Source organism: Lupinus angustifolius, chromosome LG02, assembly GCF_001865875.1.
Source record: "Lupinus angustifolius cultivar Tanjil chromosome LG02, LupAngTanjil_v1.0, whole genome shotgun sequence".
NCBI lineage: Eukaryota > Viridiplantae > Streptophyta > Magnoliopsida > Fabales > Fabaceae > Lupinus > Lupinus angustifolius.
This window is the reverse complement of record NC_032010.1, coordinates 4,835,825-4,860,276: the sequence shown is the minus strand read 5'-3', so window position 1 is coordinate 4,860,276 and position 24,452 is coordinate 4,835,825. Positions and strand designations below refer to the sequence as shown.

At 31.8% G+C, this 24,452-nt stretch overlaps 4 protein-coding genes across 6 annotated transcripts in view; 2 read left to right on the top strand and 2 right to left on the bottom strand.

Annotated features, from left to right (window-relative positions):
* The window catches only part of LOC109333945 (coatomer subunit beta'-2-like), a 17,195-nt gene extending 15,651 nt beyond the window's left edge, over nt 1-1,544 (top strand). The window contains exons 21-24 of one of the 2 annotated variants that reach the window (XM_019569532.1): nt 14-107; nt 639-745; nt 860-992; nt 1,167-1,544. In XM_019569532.1, the coding sequence (XP_019425077.1) occupies nt 14-107; nt 639-745; nt 860-992; nt 1,167-1,328 (496 nt within the window). In that variant the 3' untranslated portion in view covers nt 1,329-1,544. Of the gene's footprint in view, nt 1-13; nt 108-638; nt 746-859; nt 993-1,142 lie in introns of both variants that reach the window. The other variant, XM_019569526.1, reaches the window with a different exon arrangement.
* The window catches only part of LOC109333953 (MAR-binding filament-like protein 1), a 31,580-nt gene that overhangs the window by 841 nt on the left and 6,287 nt on the right, over nt 1-24,452 (bottom strand). The window contains exon 5 of the mRNA XM_019569537.1: nt 18,519-18,524. Coding sequence (XP_019425082.1) covers nt 18,519-18,524 — 6 coding nt within the window. The remainder of the gene's footprint in view (nt 1-18,518; nt 18,525-24,452) is intronic.
* Nucleotides 14,251-20,371, top strand: LOC109333965 (probable sulfate transporter 3.4). Its single transcript, XM_019569544.1, has 13 exons — nt 14,251-14,685; nt 15,081-15,129; nt 15,228-15,435; nt 15,863-16,034; nt 16,901-16,966; nt 17,920-18,033; nt 18,264-18,380; nt 18,598-18,724; nt 18,823-19,109; nt 19,226-19,416; nt 19,534-19,619; nt 19,698-19,774; nt 19,865-20,371. Exons 1-13 carry the CDS (start codon nt 14,335-14,337, stop codon nt 20,006-20,008), a joined length of 1,989 nt encoding a protein of 662 aa, XP_019425089.1. The 5' UTR covers nt 14,251-14,334; the 3' UTR covers nt 20,009-20,371.
* Nucleotides 21,680-24,436, bottom strand: LOC109333971 (protein SYS1 homolog). Of its 2 annotated transcripts, none has more exons than XM_019569549.1 (3): nt 23,837-24,436; nt 22,454-22,680; nt 21,680-22,068 (listed from the first exon to the last, which is right to left on the bottom strand). In XM_019569549.1, exons 1-3 carry the CDS (start codon nt 24,058-24,060, stop codon nt 21,941-21,943), a joined length of 579 nt encoding a protein of 192 aa, XP_019425094.1. In that variant the 5' UTR covers nt 24,061-24,436; the 3' UTR covers nt 21,680-21,940. The 2 variants fall into 2 exon arrangements, with proteins under 2 accessions (XP_019425094.1, XP_019425098.1); XM_019569553.1 differs by having other exon boundaries at nt 21,680-22,083; nt 23,837-24,430.

The window sequence follows — 24,452 nt, the reverse complement described above, 5'->3', positions numbered from 1 at the left end:
ATGTATTTGCCAGCAATCGGATTCCAGAGGCTGCTTTAATGGCTCGATCTTATCTCCCAAGCAAGGTCTCAGAGATAGTTGCAATATGGAGAAAAGATCTCAATAAGGTATTCTTATTCAAATATATTATTTGAAACTACCTAGCTACTGACATTTATGTTGTGCACATGATATTGTGGTTAGAAGTATTCTTATTTCATGTCCTTGTTTGGGATTCTTATCAAGTTGACATATGACATCTATACTTCTATACTATATATACTACATATAAAGGGAAAACATAGTATAACTACTACCATGGTATAATTTTTGTTTTCTTATTTTGCCCTTAACAATTTTAATTTCTAGAAAAAAAAAACCATATAATCATATATAACCACTACCAATATATTTAGTATTAACCACCCTCTTACCTTAATTTGACCACTAAAATACAGACGAAAAATATAATATAAAGTGTACCCAATAAAAATTACAATATAAAGTACATCCAATTTAAAAAATATTCTAATTCGCCAAAACAAAATATATAAAACTTAAATATTTGAAATGTGGGTCGGCAGGCACAAGGTGCATGTCGCCACGCTAGTTTGAAATAAAATAGATTGTATATTCCTTATATTTATTTGTATACACAGGTTAATCCAAAAGCTGCTGAATCGTTGGCTGATCCTGAGGAGTATCCTAATTTGTTTGAAGATTGGCAACTGGCACTTGCTGTTGAATCTAAAGCTGCAGAAACAAGGTCAGAGTGAGGAAATGCATGTGTCCTTACATTTATCTTGCAGCTTCGGTAGTTTTGTACTAAACATCTCCAACAAATGTTTTTTACTAACTTAATTTTATTATTTTATTTCAGAGGTGTTTACTCTCCTGCGGAGGAGTATATCAACCACGCTGATAAATCTCATGTAACCCTTGTTGAAGCTTTCAGAAACATGCAGATCGAAGAAGACGAGCAGCCTCTTGAGAATGGGGACTCTTATCATGAGGTATACGAAACGTAACACCATGCAGAAGATCTCATAACCTAAGCGATATTGAATTTTTTGGCTGCTTCACAGAATAATGCATAGCCTCATTTATTGTTACTGGTGTTTTAGACTGGTGCTTTATGTTATTTTTATGTCCTTTTGTCTCAGTTGACTGAACAAAATGAAGAAGAGGATTATACACAAGAACATGAGGAACAAAATGGAGAAGTTGATTATACCCAGGAAAATGAAGAACAAGATGGAGAGGAAGAAAGTCAAGAGGAGGCAGTTGTGGCGGATGCCGATTCTACAGATGGCGAAATCCTTACAAATAAAGGAGCCCCATCAGCATAAAAGCCATTGGTTAGGGCAGTGTGAAAATCTAAATTTTGTCTCGGGGGATTAATTTGTTTTTGTAGTGTGCCATTTCTAACTCTCATTTTGAGAACTTGCTGTTTTCACCATACTAGTTTTTACTTTAAGTGTATCATAATACTTCACTACAATTAGGCCTGTATATTTGGGAATTAGAGAGGAAATTATGAAATTACGTCTGTTCTCAGTAGTGAATCATTGACCAAATCTCAGAACTCATTACCTATTTCCCCATAATTTTGTATTTTTCTATGGTGATTGGTCTCTGACTTTTTTAACATTTTGTTGCTCCAGCAATTATGTAGGTATGATTAATATTAAATGTTTCCTGTAAACTGTATTGCTCTAGAATAAGATGAGGTTAATAACACAAGTTTGGGTTATATCTTGTCTTGTATGTTCTTAAAAGTTTTCAGTGTGGTTTCTGATCGTGTTTTATTCCATGCTAGTGCTCCCCCAAAATAATAATGCATCTTTGACAAACATGTTTTTTTAGTTGTTTACTTTGCAAACTTGGTATGTTAAACAGACCGAATTAAATTGAGTCATTCTGATTTTGATGCAAAATAGGTTAGATAAGAGTCTCAGGACCGGGAAGATGTCTGGTCTGGTTCATTGGTCAGGACATGACCTTCCATTTATTTGTATTTATTTATATTAAAGAATTAATAATGATTAAATATATATGATAAATGATACACCGGAAAATATATCTTTTTTCAAAAGGAAAAATGCATATGGTTGTATTTTATTGTCTCCATACATTACACTTGTTGGCAATTAGGAAGCCCGAAGCAACTAACTATCTATTGGTTATCAAACTGATTAGGGTACTGGTATAGTTGTGCAGTTGTTTAATCGGTGGTTCAGTAATTAAACTGCATGTCAGTTAAACCGGACATACCTGCTTATATTTTTATATATATAAACCTATAACAAAAAACATTCAAATAGGTAGATACTCAAATTTATAATTCATATTTATAATCTAATCAAAATTCACGTAAACAAACAACTTTAAGTCTTTAACATATTCAAAGTCTAAATTACAAAACATATATCAACCCAAAAGTATCGCTTAACAACTGTAAAATATAAATAAATGACACAAGTTCACAACTCACTCTACAAAACAAATAAATATGGAGTTTTAACATTTAATACCAATGAGTCAAAGTTGTCTCATATCGAGATTATATTTTTGCACCAAATCCTATCTTCAGACAGTACTCCAAGATTATGCAAATGTCACTGAGATTATACACGAAAGTTAGAAACCAAAAGGTGTAATCTAAGTATGCATTGGAAGCATGTGTCTTGAAGTGTGAAGAATGATTGAAAAAATGTGTCACCTTGTAATGAGTTTTTAAGTATAAACCGACCGGTTTAGTCAAATACCAGCCAGTTCACCAGTTTTGACCAGTTTTGATACTTGGTCGATTCAACATCTGTACCGTACTGACTAAGGGTCCAGTTCGCCAGTTTTTCGGTCAAACCGATCGATACGGTACGATTTTTACATCATTGTTTACACTAATTAGTTAAGTGAAAACATTGGATTTAATATTACATTTTTACTCAACCTTAAATATAAATTTTATCATTTATGTGCACGTCATCTTATCTATTATTCACCACATGAGACTTTTTTACCCGCATGTTACTCACACCTTGTCAACATCTAAGAAGCATAAGTTAGAGGTTAATAAAGAATTTTAACCCTTGGAAATAACAAATCACCGCTAAAATGACATTTCTATGGAAAATGCTCAATCACCTTATCTTTCTTGAGATACTAAGGCTCGAAACATGCTATCATATGCAATAAAATTATCTGGATATGTTAATTTGTATTAGAAGTGACCAATATTTTATAAGAATGTAATATTTACTAACTGTTAATATAAATTATTTTTTATTCATTTGTATTACTTTTTTAAATAGGTAATAATAAGTAAACATGAATAATGGATAATACAATAATAATATATAAAAGTCATACAACAATAATAGTGTATAAAAATTATATAGTGTCCATAGTGGAAATTGTATTGTTAATATAGAAAGTATCAAGAGTATGGTTAAGAAAGGTGGCAATAGTTCTATGTACATTATATTTTGTTGTGTGGGGAATCAATTTTTGGTTTATTGCTTTTGGCGCAACCATGTTAGTCAATCTATGATATAAACTTTGAGCATAAAATTTATTAAGAATAATGAGTGCACAAAAGAAGTTTAGTTCCTTCTCCAACCCACAATAATAGATCCTTTGATTATATTTTCATTTCAGTGCTATATATAAATGAAAGTTAAATCATTTGCAAAGGAAGAACCAAATTATCTTCTCTTTCTTTTTATGTATTTTTAAATAATACATACTTAAAGAATATTAAAATAATAATAACAAGAAATATGAATAAATGCATACAATATTTAAAATTTGATATAACAAATTAATAACTATCTTTTAGGTGTCATTGATGGCAAGCCATGCATTCTCATCAAAACTTTATTTTCTTTATAGAAAGGGGAGAACCTTACAGAAATGTTCTAAAGCGAAAAGTAACTAAACTAAACCAAACCTGGTGCATCATTTTGATCCTACTTTTGAATTGGCTCATGATATGGTCCATCAATTGTGGGTACCTTATAAATCTTGCAAAACAATTTTTTTTCCTTATATTATACATTCCATTTCCTGCAGCAATCAAACACAAGTGGCCCTCCCATGTATACAAGTTTGTATCTTTTTTTCCCTTTATTAGAGAAAAAGTAATGATATATTATGGTAAAAATCAACATATAAATCTTCTTCAGATGACATGTGTCAGAAAATAAACTTCAAATTAGCATTTTATGACTTGTATTAGTTTTTTGTGTGTAAGAGAGATGACGTATTCCAACTAAAAGAAAATAATTATCTTAGCTTTCCTAAAATATTAGGTGAGTACTATTGCAATCATCTTGTTTATTCATCTTGTTTATTCAATCAAATTCAATTTACATTGTTGTGTATTTATACATTGAAGAAGAAAGAAAACTGTTATAACAGAATCAGTTTTCTTGGTTAACAAGAAAACGAAAATGTATCTAATCTAGGCTAGATTCATCAATGAATGAGAAAGCTATAATGTATCCGGGTGCATTTAGCATGAATTGGAGAAGTAAAGGCAGACTAGATTCATTTGTTGATGAGTGTTGATGAGTAGCTTGGGAAGCAAGGTACTTGTTGATAGCTTGTCTTCCTTTGATGTGTTGCTGAAAATGCTGAGAGTGTATCAATAGCCTCCCTCAAGCTGGAGAATAGAGATTGATGATTCCCAGCTTGGCAAGAAGATAGTGAAAAGGAGATGGATCCAAGGGTTTTTTGAGAATGTCAACCAACTGTTCAGCAGAAGGAATAGGTAGAAGATGGAAGAGTTTAGCCTGCAATCGTTCTCTAACAACATGACAATCAATGTCAATGTGTTTAGTTCTCTCATGGAACACTGAATTAGTAGCAATGTGTCTTGCAGAATCATTATCACAATACAAAACAGAGGGGGCAGAGAAGGAGAAGTGGAAGTTGGCAAATAGATAAGTGAGCCATTGAAGCTCACAAGCAGTGGCAGCCAAAGCTCTGTACTCAGCTTCTGAGGAAGATCGAGCAACAGTGGTTTGTTTCTTAGTTCTCTATGAAATCAGAGAGTGATCAAGGAACACACAGTAACCATAAATTGATTTTCTTGAATCAAGGCAGGCACCCCAATCTGAGTCACTGAAAGCCTTAAGTTGAAGAGAAGAGTTGGAAGAATAGAAGAGGCCTTGACCAGGAGATCCTTTAATATATCTCAATACTCGAGTGAGAGCTTGATGGTGCATGGTTGTAGGATAAGTCAAAAATTGACTTCATTGCTGCACAAAATAAGATAAATCTGGTCGTGTGTTTGTCAAGTAAAGTAGCCTACCAACTAGTCTTCTGTAGGAGACTGGATCAACCAGTGTGTTAGAAGCATCCTGATGAATTTTGGTGGATTTAACCATAGGAGCAGAGACTGGTTTTGAGGCAAGAAAACCAGTATCAGATAATATGTCAAGAGCATATTTCCTTTGATAAAAAGTGATCCCAGCATGAGACCTAGCAACCTCCAAACCAAGGAAGTATCTCAATGTTCCCAAATCCTTTATTTTGAACTCAGAGTCAAGGTGATGTTTCACAAATGAAATTTCCTTGGGATCATTGCCACCTAGGATTTAGTGAATAAGGAGTGATCATGAGTGGATTGTTTATAGCCAATAGAGATCAAAGAAGAGGACAATTTGTTATACCATTGCCTACTTGCTTGTTTGAGTCCATAAAGAGACTTATGCAATTTGCAGACTTGATTTGGTTTTATAGTGAGAACACCATCAGGAATTGCCATATATACGTCCTCTTCTAAGTCACCATGCAAAAAGGCATTGTTAACATCAAGTTGATGAAGCAACCGATTTTGAGATGCTGCAATGGCTAGCAATAATCTCACAGTTGTAAGTTTGATAACTGGTGCAAATGTATCAAAGAAAGCAATCCCTTCGGTTTGATTATAACCCTTGGCAACAAGTCTGGCTTTCTATCTCTCTATGCTACCATTTGATTTGTATTTGATTCTATAAACCCATTTGGAACCAATGGGAACCTTGTCACTAGGCAAATCAACCAAACTCCAAGGGTTGTTTAATTCTAGTGCATTTAATTCAGCTTGCATAGCCTCGACCCAATGAGGAAATTTGACAGCTTGACTATAGTGTTTAGGTTCAACATTGGCAGTTATAGACAAAATGTGGCTGAGACATGGTTGTGTAATGGTTGTGTATGACAAAACAGAGGATAGAGGATGAGAGATACCTTTCTGTGATGATGGAAGAGATGAAGTGAGAATGTTGTAGTGAAAATCTCTAAGGTGTGTGGGAGGATGTCTTAGTCTATCTAATTTTCTGGTGTGTAATGGTAATGGAGAAGTACTAGGCTCAATTGATGTGGGAATATTGTTAGAGGTTGGTAAGGATTGGTAGGAGGGTGAAAGAGAATGGTTTTGTTGGTGAGGTTCATTTGGTGATGAATGTCTACTAAGTGTAGGTGAGGTTGTATGATAGGTTGGTGCATAGATGTTCTATTAGTGTTTGGATGTTCAGTAGGGTTAACATCTAGGAAAGAAAGATCATTGGTCTTGCTAGTATCACAAAGAATGGATGATGGTAGTGTATCAAGACTAAAATCAGTGTGCACAATGTAAGGAAAAATGTTTTCATGAAATATAACATTTCTAGATACAAAAATTTGTCTACTATGCAAGTCTAGAAGAATAAAGCCCTTTGTCTCTAACTTATATCCCAGAAATACATACTTCCTTGACCTTGCCTCTAGTTTTGACTTGTTATGAGGACTTGTAGTGGCAAATGCTTGACAACCAAAGACTCTAATATCAGATAGGTTTGGACTTGTTTGATGCAAAACTTCATAAGGATATTTGTTTTCAAGAATTCTGCTTGGTAATCTATTTATGAGAAAAGTCACATGTTGTAAAGCATAGGACCAATAATGCTGAGACAAATTTGATTGACACAGCAAGGCCCTAGTGACATTAAGAAGATGTCTATGCTTTCTCTCAACCAGTGAATTCTGCTGAGGAGTTTCATTACATGAAGTTTGATGAACAATGCCCAAGTTACTAAAAACTGTGAATCATTGAACTCAATTCCATTGTCAGTTCTTAATATTTTTACTGTTTTATTGTATTGGTTCTTAACAAAGGTTGTAAATTTTTGCATCAAGATTCTTGTTTCAGCCTTTGATTTCATCAAAAAAGTCCATGTGTTTATGCTATGATCATCAACTACTGTAAGAAAATATTTATGTCCATGTATTGAACTAATAGAAAGAGGACCCCATATATCCATATGAACAATTGCGAACAAATCAGGACTCCTATGTTTCTGACTCAAGAAAGGTAACCTAGATTGTTTTTCTAAGTAACAATTATCACAAACTATCTTGTTATCAGTTTTTACATATGAAATTTTTTTTACATACATTGTGCAACACAAATATTGATGGATGCCCTAGTCTGAAGTGCCATAAATCAAACTTAGGCTTATTATGTTTGTCTTGAAAGGCAGTGTTTACATTGTATTTTTTAGGCTTGGATTTGGCTTGGAAAACAGTAGTGTTAATCACATACAGAGCATTTCTCACTTCAGCAATTCCAATCATCTTCAATGTAATCATATCCTGAATTAAACATTTTGAATCAGAAAAAGTTAGTTGACAATTCAGAGACTTGGTTAATTTGCTAATTGATATGAGATTGAATTTAAAACTAGGAATGAACAAGACATCATATAGTATTAGTGAATCAGAAAATTTCACAGATCCAGAGTAGTTTGTGTGTATGACAGTTCCATTAGGCAATTTAACATGGATAGGCTTAATAAAATGATAGGGCATGAATAATAAAGGGTTATGACATATATGATATGTGGCACCAGAATCTAAGATCCAATTTTCTGATTTACCTGAACAATCACCTTTGTGGATTTGCTACTCACTATCAGGAACATGACTTATCTGATTGACATTATGAGTGGTAGTGTTTGACACAGTGGAGTTTTTGAGCAAGGTTGCAAGCTGATCACATTGTTCAGCACTAAAATTAAGGATTGGTGAAAGTTTGTGATTACCAAGTGGCAATGAATCCATTTGTTCTTTTGGTTCTGAATCAACCTTTATAGCACTATTGACATCACCAGTGCTTTGTTTTCCTCTGCTGCTCTGGAAATGTGGTGAAAAATCATGTTTGAGATAACATGTTTCAATTGTGTGCCTTTCTTTTGCACAATAAGTGCACACTTTGGTTGAGATTCCTCTTCCATAACCTCTACCATTATATCTTCCTCTGTTTTGCACAAAGCCTCTTCCAAATCCACCTCTATTTCCTGATATGAAATTAGATCTTTCAGCAGCATTGATCATTGATTTAGGTGCAATAAGATTCATTCCAATTAATTGCCTCTCTTGCTGAACTAGCAGAGAAAAAGTTTTGTTTATCAAAGGCAAGGGCTCCATCAACAAAATTTAAGTCTTAGTAGCATTAAACTCGTCATTTAATCCTTTTAAGAAACACACCACATACTCAATGTCTCTCTGCCTTTTTACAGTTTTCATCATATCACATTTGCATTTCACAATGCACACACATGAAGGTAATGATCTCAATGATTCTAATTCTTCCCATAGAATTTTTAAATCTGTGAAGTAATTGGAAATGCTCCTATCACCTTGTTTAATTGAATGAAGTTCTTGAAGAACATCTGACATTCTAAAGTAATCTCCCTTAGAAAACCTCTCATTTAGATCTAACCATAACTCTTCTGCATTTTCTATGTACACCACACTTTGTGCTATGTTTGGAGATAAACAACGAGTAATCCATGAAACTAACATGTTATTACATCGTTCCATCAATGAATTTATACTTATTCTTAGAAAGTAAAGCTCGTTTCATACCTCTGAACCATGCATGATAATTCACACCATCAAGTGGAGGCGTGACGAGGAAAATTCCTGGATTTTCACTTGGATGCAAATAGAATAGACTTTGGACATCATTGTTATTGAGGAATGAAGAAGCTTCTCGATTTGATTCAAAACTCATCTGATTCGTCATAGTGAATCCAGAGAAAATGCAGAAGGAATTTTCAGAAAAATTGCACAAGAGTTTGAGAGATTTAGGTAAGAGATTTGAGATATATTTGCACAGCTTGGTAATCAGAGACTAGCTCTGATACCATATTGCAATTTGCCACAGGAAGAATTCATCTTGTTTATTCAATCAAATTCAATTTACATTGTTGTGTATTTATAGATTGAAGAAGAAAGAAAATTGTTATAACAGAATTAGTTTTCTTGGTTAACAAGAAAACGAAAATGTATCTAATCTAGGCTAGATCCATCAATGGATAAGAAGGCTATAATGTATCCAGGTGCATTTAGCATGAATTGGAGAAGTAAAGGCAGACTAGATTCATTTGTTGATGAGTGTTGATGAGCAGCTTGGGAAGCAAGGTACTTGTTGATAGCTTGTCTTCTTTTGATGTGTTGCTGAAAATGCTGAGAGTGTATCAATAAGTACATCTTCTATCCAATATAAAGTATATTATTTCATGCATCATTTGCTATGATTGATCAGAAAAACATTTTTTTATTAAACTTTCAACTTAAATATATATTTTTCAACGAATCATAACAAGTGACAGACTTTATGTGACAAAAGATATGTTCCACAAAGTTTCTTCAACAAATGACTCACTGTACTACTCAAGTTTCTTCAATTTGGGGGACCTACTTGTCAGTTTTCTTGGAAAAATAAAATAAACTGATAGCAAGAGAAAAAGTAAAGGAGAAATGTGTTATATATTGTCTTTAAAATATTTAATTTAATTTTTAATTTATATATATATATATATATATAGATCATCCAATTTAATCAGTTTAATCTAAGCTAACATCTTTTCTAGTTTGTTGTCTTGTCCCACTTTACAACATACTCTAGGTTCTTCTGACTTTTTAGTCAAAAGATGTAGTCTATGAAGGTTTGAATGATTAAAAAAATGTTGAAGTTATAGTTAGGGGATGTAAAAGTATAATGGAGCCATCTCTTGAAATTTAAATAGCATCCTTATAGAATTTGAATAATTTGTTTTTGGTTGGTATGAATATATCAATTGAATTGGGTCATGGCTCAATGTTACCACATTGAAGAGAATATTAATATGAATTCATTGCCAAGCCTCTAATTCTCAAGCACTTGATTCATTGGGAGAGCCAAAAGGAATTTAACTACGAGGTTGGTTCTTCACATCATGGAAGAGTTTTTCCATTTTTTTATTAAAAATGTGAAAAGGGAAAAGAAGCTGCACAAATTTTCTTTTCCAAAGTAGTTCTCTAATATATTTTAAAAAAAAACATTTGAAAGTTATTCTGGATTCTCAAATTGGTTATTTAAGTTATTTTCTCTCTAAAGTTGGTCCTATTACATGTTTAAATGATACTGTTCCATAAAAATAAAGGAGATACTTTGTACACTTTTATATGTTGTACTCAATAACACGAAAACTGCGATTGGTTAAGAATTAAGAGAGTTGTGGAAAAAATCTTAAATGAACAAATTATAATACCAAATTAAAAATAATAAATAACATATTGTGCGAATGTAATTGTTTTTCCTATAATTTATAAAGCTCAATCACCAAAAAGAACATTTTCTAATAGAACCGTTTAAAAGAGTTCCCTTTCTCTCTTAGTTTCATGCTGTAATAACTTAATTATTTACTTAGGTTTAAACATGTTTTTATTCTCCTGTAAAATAATTTTTTACTTAAGGTTTTTATAAATTCACTTATTTTGATTAAAGTATATGTTGTGAGGCAAAGTCCTTAATAGTCAGTCATATGTATAAGTTATCTTTTGAGTTATAGTCATTGACCCTATATTTAAGCGTTAATAGTTGAATTTTTTACTACATTCTTTAAAAGTTAATTATTAAAATGATGATTTTTTTGTTTTGAGTTGCATATGTAAAACTAATATTCATCATATTATTAGTATGTGTATCTTACACAATTTAATTAAGATATCATATAATTAGTATAACAAAATATTGTGTTAAATATATATATATATATATATATATATATATAAATGACTTGTGACAATATTAATATTAAAAAGTTTTCTTTGGAAGAGCTAATTAAGTTAAAATATAAGTTTAGAGAAGTATTTGGTAGGTACTTGCTATGACCATTCCATTCCTCCTTTTAATTAAGATGCAACATTACAAGAAGACTAGAGTATATATTAATTTTGATTACAAAGTTTTCAATTCTATATTAGTTTTTGTTTGGTGATCCATGTATGATCCCTCATTATTCACAAAAAAACCAAGTTATGATATTTCTATACAAAAAGCTAACAATTAATAAACACATTAATGTGTTGCATCTTAAAAATCAAGTGCCTTTAAAAATATATTGTTTTTTTTATATTTAAATAAAATTATTATATATGTATCAGAAAAATAAAAATATTATATTAAAAAAAAGTAAATGATCAATTTCAATTTGTGAACTAGTCAAATCAGAATTAATTAAATATGAAAATGTATGGAATTGTGAAATCCTTATAAGGCAATGAGGGGATAAGTTAGAACTTAAAAGTCATATACAATGGCATGAAGCTTTTCATTAGGACCAAGAGGGTATGAGTCTTTCATTCTAGCTAACCAACCCCATAGCTTTTTATTAATAATTTCCAATTACTTTAGGGTAAATTGATTGTTTTTAAGGTCCATCAAAGGTGCTAATTAAGGAATGTTGGCATAATAAAGTTTTCAAAATTCCCCACTATGAATACTAAATTATGTTCAATATGAAATGATGGATCCAAATCCAATAGAAACATAATATTTTACATCAATAATGATAGTGTGTCACTTCCTCATTCTGATATTTCATTTTCACAATCTATATATTACACAAGCCGGTATCATAGCTATAAAAATACTTAATTGAAAAAGACACCAAAGAGAATAGTTTTTCATATTCATATATATAGTCATACAAGAATATTGTTTTTAGATGATGAAAAAGTATTCATGTAAAAAAGAATAGTAAAATAAAAAAACTATTGAAAACAGTATTTGTCCATATTTTCATATTCATATGGGCATACAAGAATAGTGAAATAATAAATAAAAAAAACTATTGTTGCAAGAGACTATGCATAAAAGAGTATCACATAAATATATTGCAGAAAAAAAATCAAGTAGGACAAAAACTACAGCTAAGAGAAAAATAGAAGTGCCTATTTTGTATATACAAAAATCTTTGAGATGATAACGTTCTTAGCACTTGTGGAGATAATAAGTAGATAAATAAAATACGAAATTTTTTATTCAAATTAAATAGTGTGTTTACTTTGAATTTTATTTATCTAGGAGTTATGAAATAATTTCAAGACTTAAGAAAAATCATCGTTCAATATATTTATTGATTCATCACTATCAAACCCCTAAGCAAAGACATTTTCTAATAGTGTTTTTTTCATACATATGAATTTGGTGATCAAGGTTGGGGCATTATGCTCAAATTATTTGAGCTTCTTCGTCTTGTACCAATAATAGGGTTGAATGATAGTGTGAGAATATTCAAATCAAAATTAAAATTCTAACCTTTTTCCTTAACTATATAAAATTTCAGGTTCATCTTAACCACTATTTGAAGGTTAGTTTCATATCTATTTCTAAAACAAGTCACGTAACATTCAATATAATGAAGATTAAATGGATAATGAAACAATCAATATGAACATAAAATTATATAAGGTACAGTCGTGTTTCATTTCATGAAATGACAAGTACAATAGATAAAAGTATACAAAGAATGATTATTTTTGCTTTAATTACCAAAATTATACTACATAATATACCATGTTGACTAGGAATAGAAAAGGTTTCAACCTTTAAAGATCATGAGAGGATTTCTAAAAAAAATTGAAAAATGGTAGTAGTATTCAAGCTAAAGTGGGAATTTCCTTTGTAACCAAAAAATACAATCAACCGAAAGTGGCAATTTTGATGATCTTTTATGGAAGACAATATTTAGGAAGAAAAACATCATGAAAAAGTGATTATAAATTGTTATTTAAGAGCTATACATATATGTAATCCTTTCTCACAATTTAGATTCTTTTTCTTATGAATAAAATTTTATGTCAATTGGGTCTTTGCATTTGTTTTAATTTCTTACCCATATAAAACAACATTTGTTGGCAACTTTAACAAAAGGTTTTTATTCCATCATGCATTATATATCTTTTTAGCAGAATTTAATTTTCAACTCCAAGTATACCAATTTTTGGGTCTTACCCTACGAATATTCTTATAAATCCTTAATTCTGATTTAAATAAGTTACGATTGGTCTACATGTACACAACCTAAATCCAAAATTACCTAACCACAATTAATAAAAGAAAGAATTTAACTATAACAACATTTGCCTACAAATGTGTGCTAAAATAAAAATCATTTGCCTTGCATGTCATCAAGACATGTAAATAGTTTGTCTAAACAACTTTTCACTAAATAAAAATCAAAATAGGAGTAAACAAAAAAATTAAAAGAAAGTGGAATAAAAAAAATTAAAGACTAACATTCACTATTGGAGGAGTCTCATACACCTACATTTTAAATTGTTTCTGTGCTTATATCATGTTTAACACAATTATAAAAAAAATACCATAAAATATAACCGATACAATATCAATTGTAATCTCGCAAGAGATATTTGACACTATAATATTATAACCACGTACATAGTGCATTTGAGAACACTGATTTTAGACATTCTAAACAAATTAATGTATCCCTCATCATGTAAAAAGATACAACAAAAATCAAGTTTTTATTTCATTAAGTAGAGTAGACAAAAGACAACCAATACATGATCTTCTTCCTTAGTGAGATATGGGGAGTGGGGTTGATATTAGTTAAATTCTTCTCCATTAATAAAAAGAGAAATGGTGTTCAAAATAAGATAAAAAATAAAATAAAATAACAATTATATCTTTCTATTTATAAATGTTATACATTTTTATCCTTAAAATTAATGTAAAAATAGTACTTCTCTTTATGGTAATGGAGAGATCTTACTGAGTAGACTAAAATTGAAAGAACTAAGGTTGATGAAGTGACCATGCTGCCCCCTATATTGGTCCAATAACTACACCTTTCCCAAACAATAACCATCACAAGAATGACAAATACAACCTTTTCCTTAGGTTGATGGTTTTCACTCTCACTCTATAAATACAAATCACTTTCTGTCTTTGTTCTCAAAGAAAACACATATTACACATAGTGAGAGTGGTTCACATACAAATCATCATCAATATCAATATCAAAATTATCAATGGTTTTGAACTCCAATAGAGTTGATCACTTTGTTTGTCATGGAACCACAACCACTATCAAAATCCAAACAGATATACCAATAATGCAACAAAGTACACCATTGGAAATACATAAAGTTAGGTTGCCACCACAACACACCACATTACACAAACTTAAACATAGCCTCTCTGAGATTTTCTTCCCTGATGACCCTTTATACACCTTCAAAAACCAAACTTGGTGCACCAAATTCTTTCTTGGTATTCAATACTTGTTCCCTATTTTTCAATGGGGTCCTCACTACAATCTTTTGCTTCTTCGCCATGATGTTATCTCTGGTCTCACCATTGCTAGCCTTGCCATTCCTCAGGTCACATAAACATTATATGATCTTCACTTTTCTTATCCGCGTATAACAACAATAACTAAGCCTTTATCTCATTAGGTGGAGTCGGCTATATGAACTGAACAACAATATTATGTTTATTAACAAATGATTAATCTCTAATTCTTTCTTACCCATTTCGTCTATACGTCGGCACGTAGCCATGTAATATTTTTATTATAAAAATCACCTATCCAAGAATACTTGTTAGTTGTTACATATATTTTTATGAATTTGGCTCTTAGCATGTTTCATGTATCTGTGTGCATGTTGAATATCATCTTAGTGCCAATTGAGAATGATTTATTTTTTAGGAGTACCTATAAGTAAATGTTTATATGTCACTCTCCAAAGTTTTGAAATTTATATTTTCTTTGCAGGGAATCAGTTATGCTAAGCTTGCAAACTTGCCACCCATTATTGGATTATGTTAGTATCTTCTTTTGTTCTGCATGGCATTGAGTTTATGTGAATACATATAAATTTATGAATCTGAGTTATGAAGTAATGTTGTGAATATGATGCAGATTCGAGCTTTGTGCCACCATTGATATATTCATTGTTAGGGAGTTCTAGACATCTTGGTGTTGGTCCAGTTTCAATTGCATCATTGGTTATGGGATCAATGTTAAGTGAAACAGTTTCTTATACTCAAGATCCAGTTCTATATCTTAAGCTAGCTCTCACTGCTACTTTCTTTGCTGGTGTATTTCAATCTTCTTTGGGTTTCTTAAGGTATTAATCATTCATCCTTTGGTTTTGTTTTTAGACTTCATTGTGATTTTGGTCAATCAAATTTACTCTGATCTCCATTTTATTTTTTATCCATAAAACTTTATTTTAAGTTTTTAACCAGTTTTGAACCTTAAATATTCCAAGAGATTTGTTTTTAGTGTTTGTAGTTAGTTAGTTAATTACTTAATGATATTTCAACATCAAATATTTGGTGGTGTGTGTTCTATATCATCTCTTAATGAACAAAAGGACTAAAAATAAAATTGAGTTAACTTTCAGAAACAAAAGCATATTTAAGTTTGTTTTAATATTTGAAGAGAAATTTGCAATTACTTGTTGTAGAAAATTGATTTTTTTCTATAAACTTGAAGGCTATTTTGATTTGATTGTTATACCTTTTGATTAAATAAAAATAACTTGAACACAGATTAGGCTTTGTTATTGATTTTCTGTCAAAGGCAACATTGGTGGGTTTCATGGCTGGTGCAGCCATTATAGTGTCACTTCAACAGCTGAAAGGTTTATTTGGAATAATGCATTTCACCAGCAAGATGCAAATAATACCTGTACTTTCCTCTGTTTTCATGCAAAGAGATGAGGTATATTTCCATTTTCATATTTTATTAAACTAATGTATAAGTTAAAAGACTTCAGAGTTTTGAGACATTTATTAAAAAGTAAGAAGGCCACAGAAATTTATTTTGATATTTATATAAGAGGAGGGTCTACTTATTCCAAGAGTCCTAGCCGCCATCAATTCTAGGAAAATCCAATGGTTTGAATTAATGAGTAGATCTAAACCATTAGATACTTATAGAATTGATGACTAAAACGAAAAGTAAGTTAGTAAGTTGATCCTCTCTCATCTGTTTGTACAACTTTTGCATTTCAAGACTAATATAATAGTCAAATGATGTATTGATAAAAACAAGGGTAGAGTTTCTCTTTAGTATAGGACTCTTCAGTACTACTGATAAAAATAATTTAGGTCCTAAAATAATAAAAAAAATATGTATCCTTAAATTTTTTTAGTATCACATATTAGAATTTGGACCCAATGCCGAATTCTCTACTATCGGAGAGGATCCCAACACACAAAAAGTTCATTAGAGGATCCTAACTGAAAAAATCTCCACCACACAACTCTTCAAACATTCTATTTTATTTTTCCTTTTTTCTTGGTGATGAACTTATTCTGTTTTAAGACATAAGAATTAGCACTTTCGTTGGACACTAATTGATTGCTAACCCTTTTTGTATATATACTTTTTTTTCCTTGACTATGACACTAAGGGATTAGATTCCAACATATAAAATTATTATATTTTCCTCCTCTTTCTAATTCAATCATGAATGGAATAATAAGTAAGTAGGCAATTAAGGGTCACATTTAAATGAGAATAATTGTCCTAGTGGTGCAAATGTAGGCCTAATCACATGCTATCTTCATTAACATTTTGTGCAGTGGTCATGGCAAACCATTCTAATTGGATTCAGCTTCCTAGCTTTCCTCCTAATAGCAAGGCACATTGTAAGATTCTCTATGCTGCATACACATTTTATATTAGCAGATTCCAAAATTCTTAACTTTTCTCACAATAATAGAAATCTTTTATTATGTATTCATTAAATGTGTGATACATTGGTTATTATATTTATTAGAAATAGGCTAAATATATTTTTAGTCTTCTAAGTATGATCCTCATATTAAACATCCCTACAAACATGAAAATTAGTAACTTTGGTTCAGAGTCTTAGTCCTTTGACTTTTTTCTGTAGAGACTTTCCTTTGTCCTAGTCCTTATAAAGTTTGATTTTTTGTTTTTAGTCCCTACAACATGCCATCTATATCACAATATTGTTGTTGTCTTTCATCGGCCATGTTAGTACTTAACGTAAGCAACATAACATCAAGTATCAAAAGTGTGACATGTGAGAGGGATTACTTTTTTAAAAATATTTAATTTAGAAAAAAAACAAAAATCTGAACCACTGAAACATTAATTTTGCCATGTGTTATAATATCAAGTATGCACTGTCCTCTGCAGTAACGGAGAGGAGCCAGACTTCAAAAGTGTGTATTTCAAACTTTGGAAGGATGTACCACAATTTTTTTTCCCATATGAGGACCAAATAAAAAAAGAACGTACTTTTAGGGATTTCAAAATATATTTAAGTCTTAAAAATATAGTTAAACCAAGATACAAGTGTTGACATAAAGCTAGTGTATTTTTTTGTATAATGATGAGTATCGTCTCAACCGATGGGTAAAGAACTAATTTTTGGGGTGTGTGTGGCTATCCTTCTAAAAAGTGTTGCTCCCATAAATCAAATTCTTGAACTTGTGGCCTATCTGAGTTTCTAATGGGGCTTTATACTTTCTTGCTGTATGAACCCCTAAGAATTTTTCTTTTAGTTTAGTATACTTTGATTTGGAAATTCATATGCACCTTTATATCTGAAAATTATGAATGATTGCAACAGAGCTTGAGGAAACCAAACTTATTCTGGGTTTCAGCAGCTGCACCATTGACATCAGTTATTCTGTCAACAATTTTAGTCTTTCTTCTGAGAAATAAGGTTCACAAAATTGCAATTGTAAGAAGAGACACCTTACCTTTTGTTATTTAATATTTTAGAAAATATTTAACAAACATTTATGCTCAACAACTTTCGGATAACTTCGATTTTTATAATGTTAAGTACTTGAACTTTTATAAATGTAAAGTTGTCCGAAAAGTTGTCAAACCTTGTTATATGATAATAATGCTCTAATTTTAGAAGTTATATTTTGAACAACTTTTTTCCCTTTTCTTTTTCTCTGGCAGATTGGTGAATTGCCAAAGGGTGTTAATCCACCATCATCAAACATGCTATACTTCAATGGTCCTCATTTGGCTCTTGCTATCAAAACTGGACTTGTCACTGGAATCTTATCTCTCACTGTAAGCTGTCCCAAACCTAGTAACATTATTGGTCACTGAAAATTTTGATATTTTTACATGTTTTAAGGAACCCATCTTGCATATATATTACCGAGATTTGACAAAATTATATATTGATCGTCGACTACCTAATGTAACTTTCACCTTTTAGCCAGGTTTAGCATGATCACGGGCAAAAATATATCATATAACTCGACTGCACATACTTGTGTTTCAGGAAGGAATTGCAGTAGGAAGAACATTTGCTGCACTTAAGAACTACCAAGTGGATGGCAACAAAGAAATGATGGCCATTGGTCTTATGAACATTGCTGGTTCTTGTTCTTCTTGTTATGTCACATCAGGCAATGATTCTTCTCTCATTTGACTATGTTACTATTGGTTATTCATCAAATGGAAATTTTGAGAAAATCTCCATTCTTATTTTAAAATAAACTCGCAGGATCCTTTTCTCGATCAGCCGTTAACTACAATGCAGGAGCACAGACAACAGTCTCTAATATAATCATGGCTTCAGCAGTGCTTGTGACCCTTTTGTTTCTCATGCCTCTATTCTACTACACACCAAATTTTGTCTTAGCATCCATTATCATCACTGCTGTGATTGGTTTAATAGATTATCAAGCTGCATATAAACTGTGGAAGGTTGATAAGCTTGATTGCTTGGCCTGCTTGTGCTCCTTTTTCGGTGTTCTATTCATTTCAGTGCCTTTAGGCCTTGGAATAGCAGTAAGCTTATAATTCATTAATATGTTTCATCTTATTACATAGCTAAAATTATATGTGGATAATAATGCTATAGATGTTCTGTGATTAGTACCAACTTACTTGGCCGAAATCTGCAGGTGGCGATATCAGTCATCAAGATCCTGCTTCATGTCTCTCGGCCTAACACACAGGTTTTGGGGAATATACCAGGGACGTTGATATTCCGCAACGTAAACCAATATAGAGAAGCTTTAAGGGTTCCTTCATTTCTCATTTTGGCTGTTGAATCTCCTATCTACTTTGCTAACTCAACTTACCTGCAAGAAAGGTTAGATAAGGCAATGTGTAGATTTCTGAACTTGTGAAGTTTAGCACAACGTGAAAAGGTTAATCAGAGGCATTTTTTCGCGTAATTCCAACTAATTGAGAACATCTCCTGCTACAGGATACTGAGATGGGTTCGGGAAGAGGAAGAGCGTATAGAAGCAAACAAGGAAAATACATTGAAGTGCATAATTTTAGACATGACAGGTACATGTTCTACTTGAGTTACAAAGTTTGTTATCAAAGTTTCCGTATAGTTCTAACTTAAAAGTATCATTTTTTTAGCTGTCACAGCCATAGACACAAATGGGATGGACACTGTAAGTGAACTTAGAAAGATGCTGGAAAAAAGATCACTTCAGGTATAGACACTAATTGTAACAATTCAAAAGGCATAAAGAATTGCCTCAATTTTCTTTCTAATATTTACAATTATAAATTGATTGGTGCAGTTTGTGTTGGCAAATCCTGTTGGAAATGTGATGGAAAAGTTACATCAAGCAAATATTTTGGATTCCTTTGGGTTGAAAGGAGTTTATCTCACAGTAGCAGAAGCTGTGGCTGACATTTCATCCTCCTTGAAACCACAACCTTGATTTCCACAACTGAATTTTTCTGACAAAGGAAAATGATGTTATAATTAACATCTTACAACTTTTGGCAGTGTTGAGATTTTTTCCTATGTTAAACATTCTATTTTGTTGTAGCAGAAACATTGAAAATCATGGCCCTGGTTCTTTCAGAAGATTGTTTCTCATCCAAGGATGTTACATGTATTACATCTTCTGTTGCATTTGTCCAATTTTGTCTTTTGCTAGAGGGAAAGAGCATCCAAGTTAGATTAGATATGATGTGATTACTTTATTCCTGTGCACATTGAGTGATAAATATGAAAATGTATTTTAAGACCAATAAAAAAGAATGAAAGACTAGTCTTTGTCTATTCTCTTTTGACAGAACTTTTTGGTCATAAAATTGTGCAAAATTTCTGATATGACTATATTCTTTCTTTTTTTCCAATTCAAACTCACTCTCACAAGGAACTATATTAGTAATTTTTTGGCTATCACTGCTTTGCTCTCTCCATTTTGCTTTAAGAATTAAGCCAATATGAAAATTAGAACACAATTTTTTATCCAAGGGGAAGATCTACAGGCCCCAAAGGAGAGAGGGAGAGCAAAGGAAGGAATGGTAAAAGAGCTGGACAAAAATCACTTGCTCATCAGATTTTCTCATTTCTTGTCCCGGACCAATCAGATTTTAACAAGTAAAATAAAAATGTTACTTTGTTTTTGAAGAGTTTGTTTTTATTTATGTGGCAATATCTGATTGACCTGGGACAGAGAATGAGACAACGTTGGGGACATATGATCTTTGTAGATAAGAGTGAAGTGCATTGCAAGCATTTCAATTCAGACACTAATAATTTATGTCTCATCTCAACAAATTGAGTAGGGAACATTTTTAACATAAGTGAAATGATAGCTAGCTACAATGTCAATGTGTAAATCAAGTATTTCTGTCATGTGTGATTCAATTTTACTTAAACAAGCTTTATTACATAACTCAGAAGTCAGAATGAATACACAAATGTCAGAATGTATACATGAAAAGCTATTCCATTTTATTAGCTTTTTTACCTACAATTTGGGGGAGGAAATGATTTCATTCCATTAGTAATGAAACTCCCAATTAATGGAACATTAATAACAATATTAATTATGCCCTTCCATTTATTCATTTATCATCTGTTCCATCCATTCAAACATTTGACAAAGTATGCCCTAAACCAATGAAAACCTGTCATTAATTAAAAAAATTAAATATTTATTATTTTTTCTGTTTTTCATTCATTGTCATTAATTTAGGACATGGTTTGGAACATATTTTAGGTCAGCATATCATAATCCCAAACATTTCATTAGGGTAGAAAATGAAATATTATCATCATGAGTACACAACATTTATGGTGATTTGAAGCCTCGTCAAAGGATTAACATTTGAAAGCAAAGAAAATAGTCATTAATCAGCAAAAGTCAAAGTCAGATATTTAATAAAGCAAACCATATGATGCACATTCTGAGACCTTCACGAGTTTTGTAATTGGTTAGGAACTATGGTGTCAAATTACACTGACAAAGTGGCAATTAAACTATATAGTACAAGACCAACCATAAATTTGTGGACCAAATTTTTATCAATCAGTAAATTAGTTATAACACAAATCTGCCTTAGAGATTCATTCTGCTATATGATGTAAAACCCCATTAACAGCAAAGCAGTAATAACACAGAACTAAGATATATTTCCATGATATTAAACATCCGAAACAAACAAAACGGTTAAAAAGATTAGAAGCTCTATCAACTAAACGCATTACCTTAATCAAAACTAAAAGGCGAAAAGGAGAAATAATGTGAATAACATAGATCAAGACATTCAGAATTTCCTGCAAAATCAGGTACCTTGTCTCCTTGTTATATATGCCTAACCTCTCTATTGCAACTAAAGAATAGAAAGAAATTCCTTCAATGGCATAATAGAACTATGCACATCATCGGTTTTATCTTGGAGATCATCATCCAAGGTTTACAAGAAAAAGTTATCATCATCCCGCAACACAACTCCTTTCTTGAATTCAAAACTTGAGTTACTTCTGCCAATCAAACATCTGCAAGGAATTCAAGCGTATTAAATCATAAAAATAGCAAACTGATATCTGGCGGCACACAAACCGACAGCGATAGTGCCATTTGACACATCATATAAAACATAATGCATAAATAGCATTGTGGCCCACTGAGCAAGAACATTCCAGATCTTAGCATAAACACAGTCAGCATAGCAACACAACAAATAGAGATTAAAAAACATCCGAACAAAAATTTAGTTTGACGAGATAAATATATATTCAGGCTACTGGAATAAGTAAAACTTACAAGCAAAAAAGAAAATACAATTTATAATATAACACAGATACACAGATTTTAAAACACATGTCAAATGAGCCAGCCAAACAATCATAAAGGAGAAGTTCTTACTTGAACGATATCGTGTTATTGGTATCTCCCGGCTTTCACGCTTGATGCATAGATACTCAGCTAGCAAAGCCATCACTGCAATTCCAGTACCATTCACAATCCACCATGTTATAGAAGAGGGCCAACCCCCATACACAATGCATATAAAAAGATGGATGATGTAGAGAGTTGCTGAAAAATCCAAGCACTTCTTTGCTCTTTCAATCAAATAAAGCATATATACAGCCCTGAATTAAACCAATAGTAGTGTCAATACAAGGTAGAGTTACTACATAATTTCAGTTAACAAACCAAGGTACAAAAAGATGTACAACTAAGGATGCCTCTCTCAGTATCTTGCCCTCGCACAAAATCACAGAACACAAAGAAAGACACACATGGAATCTCCTAAATAAAGGCACATCCACATCAAAGGGTCAAAGGTTAACTTTTTATTTCTTTACAAATGCTCAGAAAAAGCACAATCAATCCAACGCAAAGAAAACAAACAGATTTAAGAATGAACAACAATTTATAAGGGTTTAAAAGTAATGATGCTAAAAGCCTAAAACAAGCAAAGAACAAAGTTGGAAAGGTGGTAAATACATAGTCAGGCTATTTATAAGCTTGTGAACATAATGCTGCTAAAACAAACACAAATCTGTTCTTGTTATGATAATCTTGTTAGGGAAAGGAGCTACAGCTTACATTACTGACACAGCAATAGCATTTTTTACCACTAATTGTTTACTTGCACTTCTCATTACATACTCATCCAATTTCACAATCCTTCACATTCACTCATGTAAATTGAGAAAGCATGAGGTATCTCCATATCAACATAGAATCATAGAATAGCATGAATATTTAAAGGATGGAGAGTGCCCCTCTTTATTACAAAACACTGCAAGTCTACAACCAGTGCAACATAACAGGAAAACTTACATTGCAGTGACAATATTTTGACCCATAACTGTATTTACCTTAACAGTTCAACAATATCACAATCTGTTTTTTAGATTATTTCCTAAAAAATATCTACTTTGCCCCTCCATAAAACCTAGCTCTCAGTCTAAATATTAAATAAAGGCTACCTACTTACAAAACTTAGGAAAAAATTGTCTAAGTGATTGTGGTATCGCTCATCAATTAAGCACATCTCCTATTTTTTAGTCCCCTCATTAATCCTCAAACTATTACTATTGAATATAATCAACAAGCAACAAAAGGCTATCTAATTACAAGACATAAATAAAGTTTCCCAAGTGTTTGTGGGTTGTTCATCAATAAAAGCAAAACACACGCTGTTCCTTTTAGTCGCACTCATTAATGAACTATAAAAAAATAACACATGGTATTTTATTAATAAACACCAACATTAGTAAAGTGGAACGAAGCAATTACCCTGCAATTGAGCTGAGCAGAAATGAAGCAATAACACACCAACCAGTAACAGTGGAGGCAGTGATGGTTACATAGTCAAAGAAATACACAAGGCTCATTCGAGAAACTCGAGTTCCAACAAGTAAGGACAAGAACATTCCCAGAGTGATATAGTACAAGCATTGGAGACAAACAATTTGACCAACAATAAGCCAAGGGTCCCATACCACTGCACCATAGAACATGACTCCTTCACAAATTTCCTTAATCAATTCAAAACCAAATTCTTCAAACTTTCTTCCAATATAGCATTGATCGACCGAAATACTCAAATCTCAACAATTGAATCCGAATCACTCGTCATTGGACAAAAGTTTTCAAATTTAGAGACCCCAGTTTCCAAAAATCAGCTTAAAACACAAATCAAGTTCAACCTACTCAGATCTGGATTGTTGAAAGCGGTAACTGTTGAAAGCGAAAATTGACTGAAATTGAAAATCAAAATGAGAAATTCAATGTGAATGTAGTTTATAATCGATGAATCTTATATGGAATTGAAAAAATAAACAGATATATTCGTATATGAAACAGTAGAGAAATAACTACGATGGAGTAATCTAGGGTTTCGAGAACTGGC